The sequence below is a fragment of the Sturnira hondurensis genome, unplaced genomic scaffold (genome assembly GCF_014824575.4).
Source record: "Sturnira hondurensis isolate 20B ecotype Veracruz unplaced genomic scaffold, ASM1482457v3 Scaffold0016284, whole genome shotgun sequence".
Taxonomy (NCBI): Eukaryota; Metazoa; Chordata; class Mammalia; order Chiroptera; family Phyllostomidae; genus Sturnira; species Sturnira hondurensis.
The window spans coordinates 7258099-7272794 of NW_028088915.1; the positions used below are offsets into that span (position 1 = coordinate 7258099).

General features: G+C 34.8%; 1 protein-coding gene and 1 pseudogene across 2 annotated transcripts in view; one reads left to right on the plus strand and one right to left on the minus strand.

Moving 5' to 3' along the window:
* UPF2 (UPF2 regulator of nonsense mediated mRNA decay) overlaps positions 1-14696 on the plus strand; it is a 104542-nt gene that overhangs the window by 47824 nt on the left and 42022 nt on the right. For both annotated transcript variants that reach the window (XM_037066012.1, XM_037066013.1), the window contains exon 8: positions 3256-3341. In XM_037066012.1, coding sequence (XP_036921907.1) covers positions 3256-3341 — 86 coding nt within the window. The remainder of the gene's footprint in view (positions 1-3255; positions 3342-14696) is intronic.
* Positions 12062-14364, minus strand: LOC119000782 (proteasome maturation protein-like; annotated as a pseudogene).

The following is a 14696-nucleotide window of genomic DNA, read 5'->3' on the forward strand; positions in this document are numbered from 1 at the left end:
GACAGATAAAGTGCTTCTCAGATAAGGTCAAGTTCAAGGAGATCATCATCACCAAGCCCTTATTATATGAAATGCTAAAGGGACTTATATAAGAAAAAGAAGATGAGAAATATGAACAGTGAAAGGACAGCAAACACACAGTTATTAACCACCACACCTAAAACAAAAGCAAACCAAGAGGACAGCTAGATCAGGAGTGGAACCATAGAAATGAAGAACACATGGAGGGTTAGAAACGGGGGTGGGAGGAGGAGAAGGGGGGAGAAGGTACAGAAAATAGCATAGATGGTAGGCAGAAAATGGATAGGGGGGAGGGCGAGAATAGTGGGGGAAATACAGAATCTAAAGAACTTGAAACATGTGGTTATAAACTAAGGGGGGGAGAAGGGTGGAGGAGGGAGTGTGCGGGTGGAGGGGAATGAAGGGGGGAATAGAATAATTGTAATGGTATAATCAATAAAATACATTAAGAAAAAATAAAAATAAAAAATATTATAGTAAATATAGTTTAAAATTCATCATTGAAGGTGAGTTGATTAGGTTTTTTTTATTTTTTTAAATATATTTTATTGATTATGCTATTACAGTTATCCCATTTCCCTCCTTTCATTGCTTTCCACCCTGCACACCCTCTCCCACCCACATTCCCCGCCTTTAGTTCATGTCCATGTGTCTTAAGTTCTTTAGCTTTTACATTTCCCATACTATTCTTGCCCTCCCCCTGTCTATTTTAGTGCTTCTATTGTTTTTTGTTTCATCTCTTCCACGTCACCTAAATGTTTCCCTTTGAGGACTTTTGTAATCTGGGGAAACAAAAATAAGTTGCTTGGTGGAGCAAAGGGAGTAATCCATTCATTCGGGTAGGGCATGGAAGTGGTGCCGGTTTTTAGTTAAAAACTGCCCAACACTCAGCCACTGTGGGCAGGTATGTTTGTAAATCACCCATCATAAAATGGGCAAATGTGTTGAAAGTCTTCAAAAAATTCTCTGAAACTGCACACAGCCTCTTACAACAACACCAGCTGGTACACTGATACGGATAGCTTCCTAGAATACTCACCTAGTGGGGGAAGCCTGTACTACAAGAGGCCTGCCCTCCTTGAAGAAGGTAATTCCAGTTTTTTGACAGTCTCCCCTTGTACATGTGAAGCTTTTTAAAAACTTTTAAAATTTCCTCAGGTTTACTAATTCTGGCATTTGTCTCACTCCTATACTCTTTAACTCCACATACTTATTGAAACCCTATTGTCTGTACCAGGCATTGGTATGCTTGACAAACTCCTAATCTACAGAGGGTTTTGAACATTATAGGGTTTTTTCCCATCTAACTGTCCTTTGATTATTTTATGGTAGGAAAGTGTTTATTGACTTCTTTAATTTTATAAAATTTGCTTAGATTGTATGAAGTACATATGTATTTAAAAGGATAATGTTCTGAAATAGTTGTTGAAGTACTTTTTACTTTTCGTGTTTCTTAATTATGTTGAAACATAGGCCATTATTACTCATTTAAAAATTCTTTTTAAAATATGTTGATATAAGAACTGGCTGGTGTGGATCAGTGATTTGAGTGCTGGCTTGCAAACCAAAGGGTTGCTGGTTCAAGTCCCAGTCAGGGCATCTGTCTGAGTTGTGGGACAGGTCCCTGGTGGGAGTGGGGCATACAACAGGCAACCACACATTGATGTTTCTCTTCCTCTCCTTCTCCTTTCCTTTCCCTCTCTCTAAGAATAAGTAAATAAAAATCCTTTAAAAATGTTGATACAGAGTTGTTTTTATTTTTTATTTTTGTCTTTGGGATGTGTGTGAGTGTATGTGTGTGAAGTTTTCCTTTTTTTAAAAAATTTTTTTTTACCAATTTTCTTTTCTGAGTACATGACCTTTGGGATTTTTAGTAGTAGGTCCTGAATTTTTTAATGTCTCTTTTGAGTGAATTGCTTGAAGGAATTTTTAGTGTATTTTCATTTTTCTTCTCTTTGTTGTTCTAATTAACTGTAATAAGCTTTAATGTTATAAAATGTAAACTCCACTTTATTATATTTCGTTTACAAGCAGAAGAAAAAATTTAAATTGATTTTACTATTTCTACGAACCTCTAAATGTTCAATCTTGGTGAATATTTTCAATGTGAGCTGGTTTCCTAGGTTTGAATCTAATCATTCTCAGTTGTGCCATTTATTTTATCAGAAGTTTTAACAAAATGGGAGGTGTTTTAATGCATTGCCATCTATAGCAAAGAGTAGAAATCCTTTATAGTTCAGGGAAATCTGAGAATCTTATATTTGTATCTGATCCTCAAAAATACCTAAAAATTGGGATGGATAATAAAATAATGATGTGAACCTGTGGAAGAAAAATGTTTGAGAAACTCAAAAGGATATTTGGTAATAGTTTATTCATTTTTAAAGTATAACTTAAAACTTATTTTTTTAAACTAACTATACTGAAATTTTTTTAAAAAGTACATGCCTGTATTTAAAATATGCCAATTATTCAATTGTTGTTTCCCAATAATTTCTCAGAACATATACCTCTCCTAGCCTTTTTTTACACTTATACTGGATGTCAGACATGTTGATAAAATACTTAGCACATATTTGTTATTAAGATATAGACCAGTGGATTGCTATACTAAATAAAAATTGTGGGTATTTATTATAGCCCTGTGACATGATTTCTTTAAGTTACCAAATCTGATTGCTGATACTGAACTTTCCCATCATTGTTGAGGCACTTACTCTTACACGTTCCTGGGAGTAATCTCTGCCTGTCTCTCTCACCTGCTTCATGTTTATTCAACTTTGATTTTCCTTATTAGCATTAGTAATTTTCTTGGCTCCTGGCAACTGTTCTTGCTCCTGCTACTTTATAATTCTGTAAATTATATTATAGTAGCTAATTATATTATATTGGCTGCTGTCTTTATATTAACGTTGATTTGTTTAACTTTAATGAGGTTAAAGCATTGATTGTACATTTAATATAACTATTTGCCAGACAGTGAATGACCTTCAATGTACCCACCTGAAGTTTTAACAGCTTGTCACAATTTAAAAATTTATAAAATATGTATTTTGAGATGTGTAAGGATACAGGAGTTGAAGCTCAGTTTGGGATATGCTTATGATACTAGTATTTAAAACTATTTGAAATGTTTAGAAAAAAGTGGAAATCCATTGTAGCATCCTGAATTTCTGCTTTCAGTAGCTAAAAAAAGATTTTTTTTAAAGAAAATGTTTGCTTTTTCTTTTATAGGCAGCAATGGATTTTTGCATGAACATGAACACAAAAGCAAATAGGAAGAAGTTGGTACGGGCACTTTTTATAGTTCCCAGACAAAGGTGAGTTGTTTTTTTTAGTAATTTGTTAATATTTTTACTTTGCAGTGATAATTATTAGTTCAAAGTATTATTTAATTACATCTTTAAAAACAGTCCTTGTCAACACACATTATTGTATTAGCATATTTTCTAGAACTTGTTACTCATTGATTTATGTTGTTTTATTAGTTATAAGTGGAGATATTTCTTCTGATACTTCCTTGTTATTTTTAAGAGAAAATGTAACTTAAGAATAGTCCTTGGGAGAGTTTTTATTTTGTGGAAAGATTAGACTGAGTGTGGCTAGTTCTTGCCGTTGTGTTTAAATGAAAAAATTCAAGTTATTTTTTAATTATGATAGTTTAGAATTGGAAGTCACATTAGTATTTGTGTTGCAAGGAATTCAAGAAGCATATTTAGTTATGTGCTGCTTTTAGAAAATTGTAATGCTTTAATATACACTAAACTAAATGCCCTACTTCACTTGCATATTTCAGGACTACTTACAGATTATTCACCCTAGGAACCTGGAGAAGATTCATTTTTGTTTTATTCAATAAATAAATAAAGAATTTTGTTAACTATTACAATGATTACATAAACTGTAGCTAAGATAGGTACTTTTCCCCAAAACATAAGGAGCCTAAGGGATTTATTAAGGCTTTCTTCTTTTTTTAAATCCTTACCTGAGGATATACTTAATGATTTTAGAGAGAGAGGAAGGGAGAGAGAAAGAGAAACATGGATGTGAGAGATAAACATCACTTAGTTACCTCCCTTGCACACCTCAACCGGGGATCAACCTGCAACCTTTTTGGTGTACGGGACAACGCTCCAGCCAACTGAGCCACCTTGCCATGACTAAAGGTGTCTTTTTTTTTCTTTTCTTTTTAGCAAAGATTTATTTATTCATTTCTAGAGAGAGGGAAAGGGAGGGAGAAAAAGATGGAGAGAAACATCAATGTTTGATAGAAACAATGATCAGTTGCCTCTTGCATTCCCCCAGCTGGGCACCTGGACCACAACCTAGGCCTGTGCCCTGACTGAGATGCAAATGGGTGACTTTTTGGTTTGCAGGCCAGTACTCAACCCACTGAGCCACACCAGCCAGGGCTAGAAGTTTCTTAAGGAAAATTTTAATTTGGTCCATTCATTGGTAGGGGCCCATGATCTCTTAATGGTAAGATTTCTCAGTGAAATCAAATCACTACTGTTTTCTTTCATATTGGTTTTTATTTACTCTTAGCATCATTAATATGAGCATTTGGTTTTTCATTTTAGTGGGGTGAGGGAGATGGAATGTGCTAATATTATGAGTAGATAATTGAGAAGTATCTTGAGAAAGTAAATAAAAATTATTACAAGAAATTATATATTGCATTTTATGAAAGGTAAGGTGCCATTAGTTATGAAGTATACCATTATTTTATGTGCAATTAAGAAAATATATTGTTAGTTTTAAAACTTTAATTGTGAGACACATTCTGCTTTCATATACAGGGTCTGGGGGGTAAAGTAGATTTACAGTTGTGAGTATGCAAAGGAGATTATTTTTGTATTTCTGTATAATATTAAATTATATTATTTATTTATTTATTATTTTTTAAAAAAAGATTTTATTTATTTATTTATCTTTAGAGGGGAAGGAGAGGGAGAGAAACATCAATGTATGGTTGCCTTTCGTGTGTCCCGTGCTGGGAGTTGGCCTGCAGGGAACCAGTCTGCAACCCAGGCATGTGCCCTGACTGGGAATTGAACCTCGATCCTCTGGTTCGCAGGCCCACGCTCAATCCACTGAGCTACACCAGCCAGGGCTAAATTATATTATTTATTAATTACTGTATTATTTTCTATATGAACAACTGTAAACCAAATTTTCCCCACCGTGTATCTGTAAATGGAAAAAATGTGCACCTTGAATTAGTGAGAACTCAATTTTTTTTTCCTCATTGCACCAATTTTGGACCAGTTTTTTTCAAGTGATGCTCTTCTTTACCATACACAGTAGGATATTTACTTTAATGTTTTTCGTTTAAACCCTTTGAGTGAAGAAACATGTGTAACAGTCATCTCGAATTATATAACAAAATAAAACAAAGTTAGCAAAAATAAAATTCTTTGTTAACAAAAGAAATTATACAATGATATTTTAAGTAATTTACTTATAAAAGAGCATGTCATCTCTCTGTATCTCACTCCACCACTTCCTGCTTACCCTCCAAAAAAAGTTCTGAAAAATTATTACTTGGTTTTATGCTAGTTATATCCTTTATAACCAAATTTATCTGCTTTTAACTCTGCAAATGTCCACAAATTAATAGTAGTTGGAATCTGGTAAAAATCGTAGACTTGAATGTAGTAGGAAGTGACAGTTTATAGTTTGAGAGGTGAGAAAAAAGATAATGATGTAAGTACTTAAATGAATGCATAGTATTCTGGAGCCCTGAGGGAGAGGCCACATAGTCTTATATATCTGAAATGTATAAATATAATAATTTAGGTTTCTTATAATCAACCTGAGTGATCAGGAAAAATTAAATTAGATACTAAAATTTCATCATTCATTGACTAATTCATTAAGGCAGCGATTTTCAACTGGTGTGCTACAAGAATTCTAAAACATGCAGTACCTGACTGTTTAGTCAGGGGCACTGACCTCCTTTCCCTTAGATTGTCAAATAAAGAAATGACAAGAGCCAACACAACAATAACCATCTGGTGTGAATGAATCAAGATTATACCTATTTTTTGTCACATTGGGAAAAATATTTTTTGTTTACTAATGACTTTTAGTAATTAGTTTATGTTCCTCATGAGATGAAAAAGGTTGAAAATTGCAGCATTCAGGGTTTGCTGTATACTGTGATTAGTGCTGGAGATATAGTAGTCAACAGGACAGGTTTGGCTCTTGCATTCATGCAAATTACAGTTTAGATTGGAAGGCAAAGAAGTCTAAGTGTAGTTACCAAGAAGAATCACAGTGTGCTTGCAGGTATATACTAGGTGGAACTGATTGATTAATTCTTGGTAGAGAGAAGGCTGCCTGGAACTAGGGACATTTAATCTGAGTTCTGAGAAGATAATTAACTAGACTAGGGATAGGTGAGGAAAGGGTGGAGAGAGCATTCATTCCTTTCTGTTCTGTCAGTCTGTCTCTAAGATTTTATTTACTTTAGAGAGTGGGAAAGGAGAAAGGGAGAGAAACTTTGATGTGTAAGAGAAACATGGAACCGGGGTCCTGGCCCACCACCCAGATACGTGTCCTGACCTGAAATGGAACCAGCAACTTTTTGGTTTGCAGGATGACATCCAACCCATTAAGCCACACCAGTCAGGGCTTGAGAAAGCATTTCTGAGAGGCAGTGGTATGTTCAAAGTGCCAGAGACACAGCATCAAGCTACTGCAAAAACTTCTTTCTTGATTTTCCCGGGACATGCACTGACCTCCAGAATAAGCCACAGGTAGCAGGCCCTTTGACTGCTTTATCTCCAGCACTTAGTACAATATCTGACAGCTAAAAGATGGTAAAATTACATAACAAAGTATTCAATGCCCCCTTTCATTTTACTCAGTTTTAATCCTAGCCACCCTTCCTCTTGCAAAATCCTCATCTGTATTGGTTTCTTGACTACGCTTTGGGACATTGATTATTGGAACATTGGATTAGCATTATTGACTTTGCTTCAGGAATACAGGGAATTGTTTTTAGTCAAATTTTATTTCTCTATTAAGTAAGTTACCTTACTGAAAACAGTAAAAGAAATATTCATTGTGGTTTGGCTGGCAGAGAACAGTCTAAGAATGGAATTTATAAGTAGCATTGACTGTTAATTCTTTATGTACATTTCAAATCAGCCAAATTATATAAAAACCCTTAATTTGCATATTTTTCTGTTGTAAATAGTACTCTCTTTTTGTAAAGATTTCAGTGTTTAGATAAAACAAGGCTTCTGTTTATACATTTGTGAAATGGCATATAAGGATGAGTCTTGGCTAGGTTGATGTTTCTTGTTCATATATTTTTATTGGTCAGAAAAGCCTTTAATTTTGAAGATCATCTTTGTCCTGACCCTCAGGTGTCTTTCCACCTTGCCTGCAAGATCTGGCTTGACCCCAAAGATTATGAGTTGCTCCCTTGAGAGGCTGGAGTAGAAAGATAATAGTCAAGTGCTACTAAGTCTCTTCTCATTCTCTTTCTCATTCCCTGTCTTTATACCCCATATACCCAGCAGACCTTTTTCCATTCTTTGAATACAAGGGAAGACTGATAGCCTTCAAGGGTAGAGAGAGGTAAGAAAGGAACAAAACGGGTTGGATGTGGAGTGACCAGGCTGGAATATTCTCTTGGGTAGCCAGTTAGGTGGTATTAGGGGTAGTAGCAGCTTGCTCTCCGTGAGCCCTCTGGACTTAGGGGCAAGCTGGGACATTTTGGGGGAGAGAAGGAAAAACTTGTTTTAGCTCCTGTTCTCACCCAGCTTCATTATTCTCCTGTGCCCACCTAGTCACTGTAGGAAGGACCTTTTGGTAAGGTTTGCCTCCCTCTTTGTGTGGCATTTTCTCTTCCTCACCCTCCCCAAAGGACAGGAATCCAGTTGAGTGTCTTTATCCTTTTATGTGGCTAGGATTTCCTCTTTCTTCCATCCAGCTCGTTCAGCTAGAGTTGACCAAAAGATGTTCTGACAAAACAATGAATTATTTTAGTAGTTATTCGAGTGCCTAGACTTACGATGAACCAAAACTCGTGTGTGTGTGTGTGTGTGTGTGTGTGTGTGTGTGTGTATAAAAATATGAATAGTCTGTGGTAGAGAATATAGCTCTCTTACCTGGTATGTAGATTTTGGTCTAGGGAGCACTAAACTAGATAACACATAAGGTTCTTTATAGTTCTTTTGAGGGAGGAAAAGCTTTACTGAAATATAATTCATATACCATACAATTTACCCATTTGAAGTACACAATTCAGTATTCTAAATATATGCAATTATCCCTACAATCAAACTAAAATATTTTTGTCCCCCTAAAAGAAACCTCATATCTATTAGTAGTCAATCCCATTCTCTCTCTGCACATCCCTCCCACCCTAAGGAATCACTAATCTGTTTTTGTCTCTATGGATTTTCCTATTCTGGATATATCATATAATATGTGGCCTTTTTTACTGGGCTTTTTTCATTTATGTTTTTGAGATTCATTCATGTTGTAGCTTTAATTAGAATTTCCTTTTTATGATTGAAAAATATTTCATTGTATAGATTATATCACATTTGGTTTACCTATTCATTTATTTATCAGTTGATGGACATCTGGGTTGTTTCTACTTTTTAGGTGTTGTGAATAATGCTGCTGTGACTATTTGTGTACAAGTTTTGGTGTGCATTTTGTTTTCAATTCTCCTGGGTATATACCTAGGAGAGAAATTGCTGTGTCTTACAGTAACTCTGTGTTTAACAGTTTTGTAACTGCCCAAGTTTTTCCCAGTGATTGTACTGTTTTACATTCCCAACAGCTGTGATTGAGGATTCCAGTTTCTTCGCATCCTTACCACTCTGTAGCCATCCTGATGAGTGTGAAGTAGTGTCTCAATAGGGTTTTGATTTGTATTTCCCTAATGGCTATTGATTTTGCCATCTTTTTGTGTGCTTATTGGTCATTTGTCTGTCTTCATTAGAGAAATGTCTTTAAATCCTTTGCCCCTTCTATTTAGTTGGGATGTCTTTTTATTGTTAACCCTTAAGAGTTATTTATACTTTGTACACATTTTAAATATAGACAAACATGGTATTGGTTTAGTGACTTTGAAGCCGTATAGACAACCAAATTTTAGCAGTTGGATGTTCAGACTTTCTTTAAATTAATATAAACACAATAGTGTCTAAAGGTAGGGTGCTTCACTTGACTCTTGAACAGCTTTTCCTGATCCACCTTTTAAGAGAGTTTGCTGGAGTTTTTGTGAGACTCTTTCTATGTAAATCTCCCCCAACTGTCTTGGTTGTATTTGGAAATATAAAAAATTGAGTTCGTCAGAAATCTATTAGTATGGTATACCACTTGATGGCACTGTTGCATTGAGAACATCAACATTGTGAAAAAGTCTCAGCATTTGGATGTCAGTATCAGAGTAAATGACCCCAGTCTTTTGTATATTTGGTCATCTTTGAGTCTTCATTTGCTTTAGTGTTTCCTACAAAGAAAATAATTTATATTCTTTAATTGACTGATAACGGTGTTTTACATTTATTTTTTCCTAGGCATTTTTGAACACGGAAAATTAGTAACTTTCAACAGTTCAACAGTTAAATTCTTTAGATTTTTAAAAAGGAAAAAAAGCTGGTCATTTCTTTTAGAAAACTGATTGATGGTGAGATTAAAAACCTTTAAGAAGCACCCTCTCCCTCCCATAGTAACAAATGTGTGTTTCTTCATTCTTGTTATTACTTGTATTTAGTAACTGAATGTTACTTGACAATCATTAAGTACTAGGAGGATACTTTCAGAAAAGTCAAATTAAAGTTTATTTAGCATAAATTTTAACAGAAATTTGCTCTTTATGTTGATTAAAAATTTCTACTTTTATGTTACATAACTTTTAATGTGATCACAATTTAGCACTCCATTTTTTTTAGACTCCATTTGTAGGAAGGTAGAAAAGACAAAACACATTTGTACAGGACTAACACTGAGAAAATGTATTACATTATTTACAACATGAAGGATTTTATTTTGTTAAGTAATGAATGAAGTCATAGAACTTGAAGATTTAAATAGAGCAGGATGACATTTAATTTCAACTATTGTAAAGTACAATGGAAAAAGGAATTTTAGAAACTTGTTAGACAAGGATGTGTTGAATTCAGTGGGGTAGAGGATTCTTAGAGAATGGAGTATCTTAACTTCCACATGGTTAATTGCAAAAGAAACAAAAACCTGGAAAGGCTTAAAAGAGTTTGGATCTTCCAGGGAATCCTTAAACTTTTTAAAATCCCTACTGAAGCTGAAAACACATACCGGTATTGTTAGTGCAGTAATGGCAGCCTGAATGGATAACACAGATTGCTCTTACTTTTTAAAAAAATTTCATTTATTTATTTTTAGATAGAGAGAGAAAGGGAGAACGGGAGAGAAACATCAATGTGTGGTTGCCTCTCACATGGCCCCCACTGGGGGACTTGGCCTGCAACCCAGGCAGGTGCACTAACTGGGAATCCAACTGGCGACCCTTTGGTTTGCAGCCTGTGTTCAATCCACTGAGCTACACCAGCCAAGAGCTGCTTTTACTTTCTATGTGTGTTTCTGTGTAATATTTGTTGCTTTACTTTAAATAGCTATACCTACCTTTCTTTTGGGGCTAGGAGAAAGCTTTGAAGTAGATTTGGCTAATTTGGAAAGAGAAAATGTGTGAGTTCCAAAGAAAAAAAGAAAAATGACCTAGTGAACAATTTATTGATGCTGAGTTATAATTTCAAATTTTATTAAAAAGTACATTGTATGAGGGGGGATTTAGAAAAACCCACAGTTTATTTGTAAAAAATTATGTATTCTTACATGTTTAAACTGAAGTCACCTTCATAGCACTCTCCATTTGATGCAGTGCATTTATTGAGACTTTTTTTCCCCATTGCTCAAAACAGTTTTTGAACTCCTTGATTTTGATGCCTTTTAGTGCTTCTCATGTTTTTTGTTCACTTCTTCCACATCAGCAAAACGTTTTGCTTTGAGGACTTTTTTCTTCTGGGGAAACAAAAAAAAAAGTCAGTTGGGGTGAGGTGAAAAGGAAGGGTAAGGCATGGCAGTCATGCTGTTTTTGGTTAGAAACTGCTGAATACTCAGCGAGGTGTGGGCAGGTGCGTTTGTAAATCACCCTTCATGAAATGGGTAAGTGTGTTGAAAGAGTCTTCAAAAAAAATTCACTGGAACCAAATGCAGCCTCTCACAACAGTGCCAGTTGGTACACTGATGCAGATGGGTTCCTGGACACCTAGCTAGGGCAGCCTGTACTACAAAGGGGCCTGACCTCCTGAAGATACTTGTTTTTTGGGGGGGTACCCCCTTGTAAAAGACAACCAAGATTAAAATTAATTATATAAACTTGAACTGTTCTTCAGAATGCCTAATAGAAAAGCATTTAGAAAATATAAAGAAAAAGAACATTAAAAAGTGTAAGAAATGAGATAGATGATATGCAAGAAATATTTTAAAACTACTTGAAAATCTTAGTGGAACATAATTTTGGGGGAAAAAATGCACGTTTTTTAATTGATTCAAGACCAAATAGATGAGTCATCTTGAAAAAATGTAGAATAAATTAAAACTAGATAGCTTTATTGAGTTCTTTCAGACTTTCATGGACTAAGTAATTTTTCTGATGTATTGTTTATTCCAGAGCATAAAAAAACTAAACTTGCCAATTCACAGTATGAAGAAATAAGACAAAATCTATATCAAAAATGATCAAGGAGGTTAAAACTATTGACCACAATATCACTTTTGAATGTCAATTTAAAATTCTAAGTAAACCACTAACAAATCGTGTGTAATGATTGTATATTGTAAATAAAAACCTAGCATGATCAAAGAGGATTGATCTTAGGAATGAAAAGGTACTTTAAATAGGAAATCTTTTGATATATATATAACATCAGAAGCAAAAACTAATTATTTCATTAATTGCATGAAAGGTATTTGATAAATGAGCTTTTGTTTGATAAAATATTAAACTTGATCTAGCTTAGTATTTTTTTTGCTTATGCATCAGTACTTTTAATATCGTACACATACAATTGTAGTAAAAAGACGATATAAATATGATGTAGCCCTTCCATTTCCATGATCAGCACACTGCATTACAGCAAACCTAGTTTATATTCCACCATCAAGTGTGGTTCTCCCATTAGTTCACTTTGTGATGGGTCATTAAGAATATCTTCATATCCAATGGTTTCGTCATTACCCCTCAAAATATCCAGTGAAAGGTATGAGCTTGGAAGAAATGGAAGATGCTGTACCTGTTGCACTGCCTTGAATTCCATTTGCAATTTTAGTGGAGCGCACAGACTCTGGATGTTTCTCAGTGTGGAAAAATTCATTTTATCTTGGTTGAGCTAGACATTTTTTTCTGATAATTCAAGAGGATGACTGGGCAAAAGTTCATTTTTCACACAGGTAAAACCTTTTCGAAGAAGATAATAACTTTCAAAAGGCACTTGCTGAAAGTTCCGTAACTGGAATTTAGCTGAGATCCAAGTCCTCTGGTATTTATTTTCAGCTTGCTTTGTGAACAGCCTCTTAGTACCCTCACGATCAGCCATCCCTGCCACCTAGTTTAGTATTGTTAAAAAAATAGGATTACATTTTCTTGGTATGTTGGTGAATAGACTAAAAGCTAACAATAAACTTGTGAGATACCAGAGACATTTATCTATCAAGTATTATTGAGCACCTGCTATGATTTAGGCATGTTTTGAGAACTGATAAACTGTCTCATATGGAGCTGACATTCTAGGGGGAGGGTGACAAGACAATAATTGTGAAACAGATTACATGTTAGAAGGTGATACATTCTTTAAAAAAAAAAACAGTTCAGGGTACGGGGATTGAGAGAGTTGGGGTTGGGTAGATTTGCAGTTTCCATGGAGCATTCACAATGGGTCTCAATGATTGGGTGCCTCTGGGACTAAAACTTTCTTCCTGAGGAAGTAAGCAGTGGGAATGGATACCTGGGGAAATACAGCTGTATTCCAGCTAAGTGAGAGAAGCCAGTAGTGGAGGTTCTGAGGTTAGCACTTGCTGGCAGTGTTTAGGATTAATTAGTGAGGGGCCAATGGCACACTGCAGTGAGCAGGAGGCAATAGTAGATAAAAGTCAGATCAGTTGATGAGGTCACAGAACTATCTGAAAGATTTAGACCTTAAGTCTCCTAATTCCTGGTTTATTGTTCATTGTTATCCTGTGACCTTAACTCTTATCTTAATTTTTCTGACCTGTAGTTACCACCATCCAAGGTAAGGAGTAGTTGGAAGCTGTGAACCTTTACATAGGTTTAAACTCCTCTTTGGCAATTGATTACAAATGGAGAAAGAAAGAATTAAGACTTAATATTCTAATGACATAAATATAATATATTAAAACACAATATTCTAAGTAAAGCTTGAAAATTTAGAAAGTAAATTTGGTATTAGCATGAATCCTTCTGTTATGCAAGAAAATGAAATGTTTGTTTGCCCTAGGCTTTTTTTTACAATAGCATACATTCAGAAAATTATATATTTGTGAGAGTATCTTACAGTAAATATCTAATTTTTATAATATCAAAGAATAATGTGACCCACATATGTGCATTTTCTTTGTGATGGGGGTATAATCTTCAATTGATAAAACTTTTATATAATTTTTAAAAATTAAAATAAAATTTACCATTAAATGTTTTGATTTAAATCTTTACATAATAAGTTGTACTTTTCACTGTTTCTTTAAAGGGTGTGACTTATTCAAAAAACCTACTGAGTTACCTACTATAAAGTCTCCATGATGTTTATTCCACTCAACATCTGTTCCTTTATTTCTGAAATAGTGATTATAATGTCCACCTCATAGGATCAACAAGTTAACTAATGATGTATGTTAGATGCCTAGGACAGGGTCTGGCACATTTAAAGATTAAATAAATGGTAATTTTTAAAAGAAATTTTAATGGCCAAGCAGATATACAAAGTTTTTGAGGTACTTAGACATGAATTTGAGCACTTTCCTCTTCTTGACGCCCTTTTTCCTGCCTCTCTTCCTTCATTCCCACCTTCTTTCCTCTCCTCCTTCTTTTCCTCCCCCCTCTGCCCCTTCCTTCCTTCCTTCCTTCCTTCTCTTTTTCTTAATTTCTTTCATCAGTTGGTTGCTCTGCTTACTTATGCATTCAGTTGGTTGATTCTTATATGTTCCCTGACCAGGGATCAAACCCTCAACCATATATCAGGATTGACTCCACCTTTCAAATTTTATCTGCATTCTTTCTTCACTCTGTTCCTTTATCCAGCTAGGGCTTAAGCTGTCCATGCTAGGAGTTTTCCAGATCTAATTCTAAGCCTTTCATTGTATTCAGACTTTTTTCTTACGATCAAATCATCTTCATGAATTATTCTACAGTGGAAATTCAGGGATAATGAAAACTTACAGGATTATTTGTTAGCATTCTAAATGGCTGATTCAGGCTGTGCTCCCTTCCTCACTGTCAGCATCCATTACTTACTGCTGTCAGCACAGCTATTTTATTAGTTCCTGACTGCTTCTTATCTTTATCATCTGATCTGTGAAGTATTGAATCATTGGATAATCAAGTTTTATAAAATAATGTCTATGACAGGAATGAAAAGTAGATTTTAGCTTGT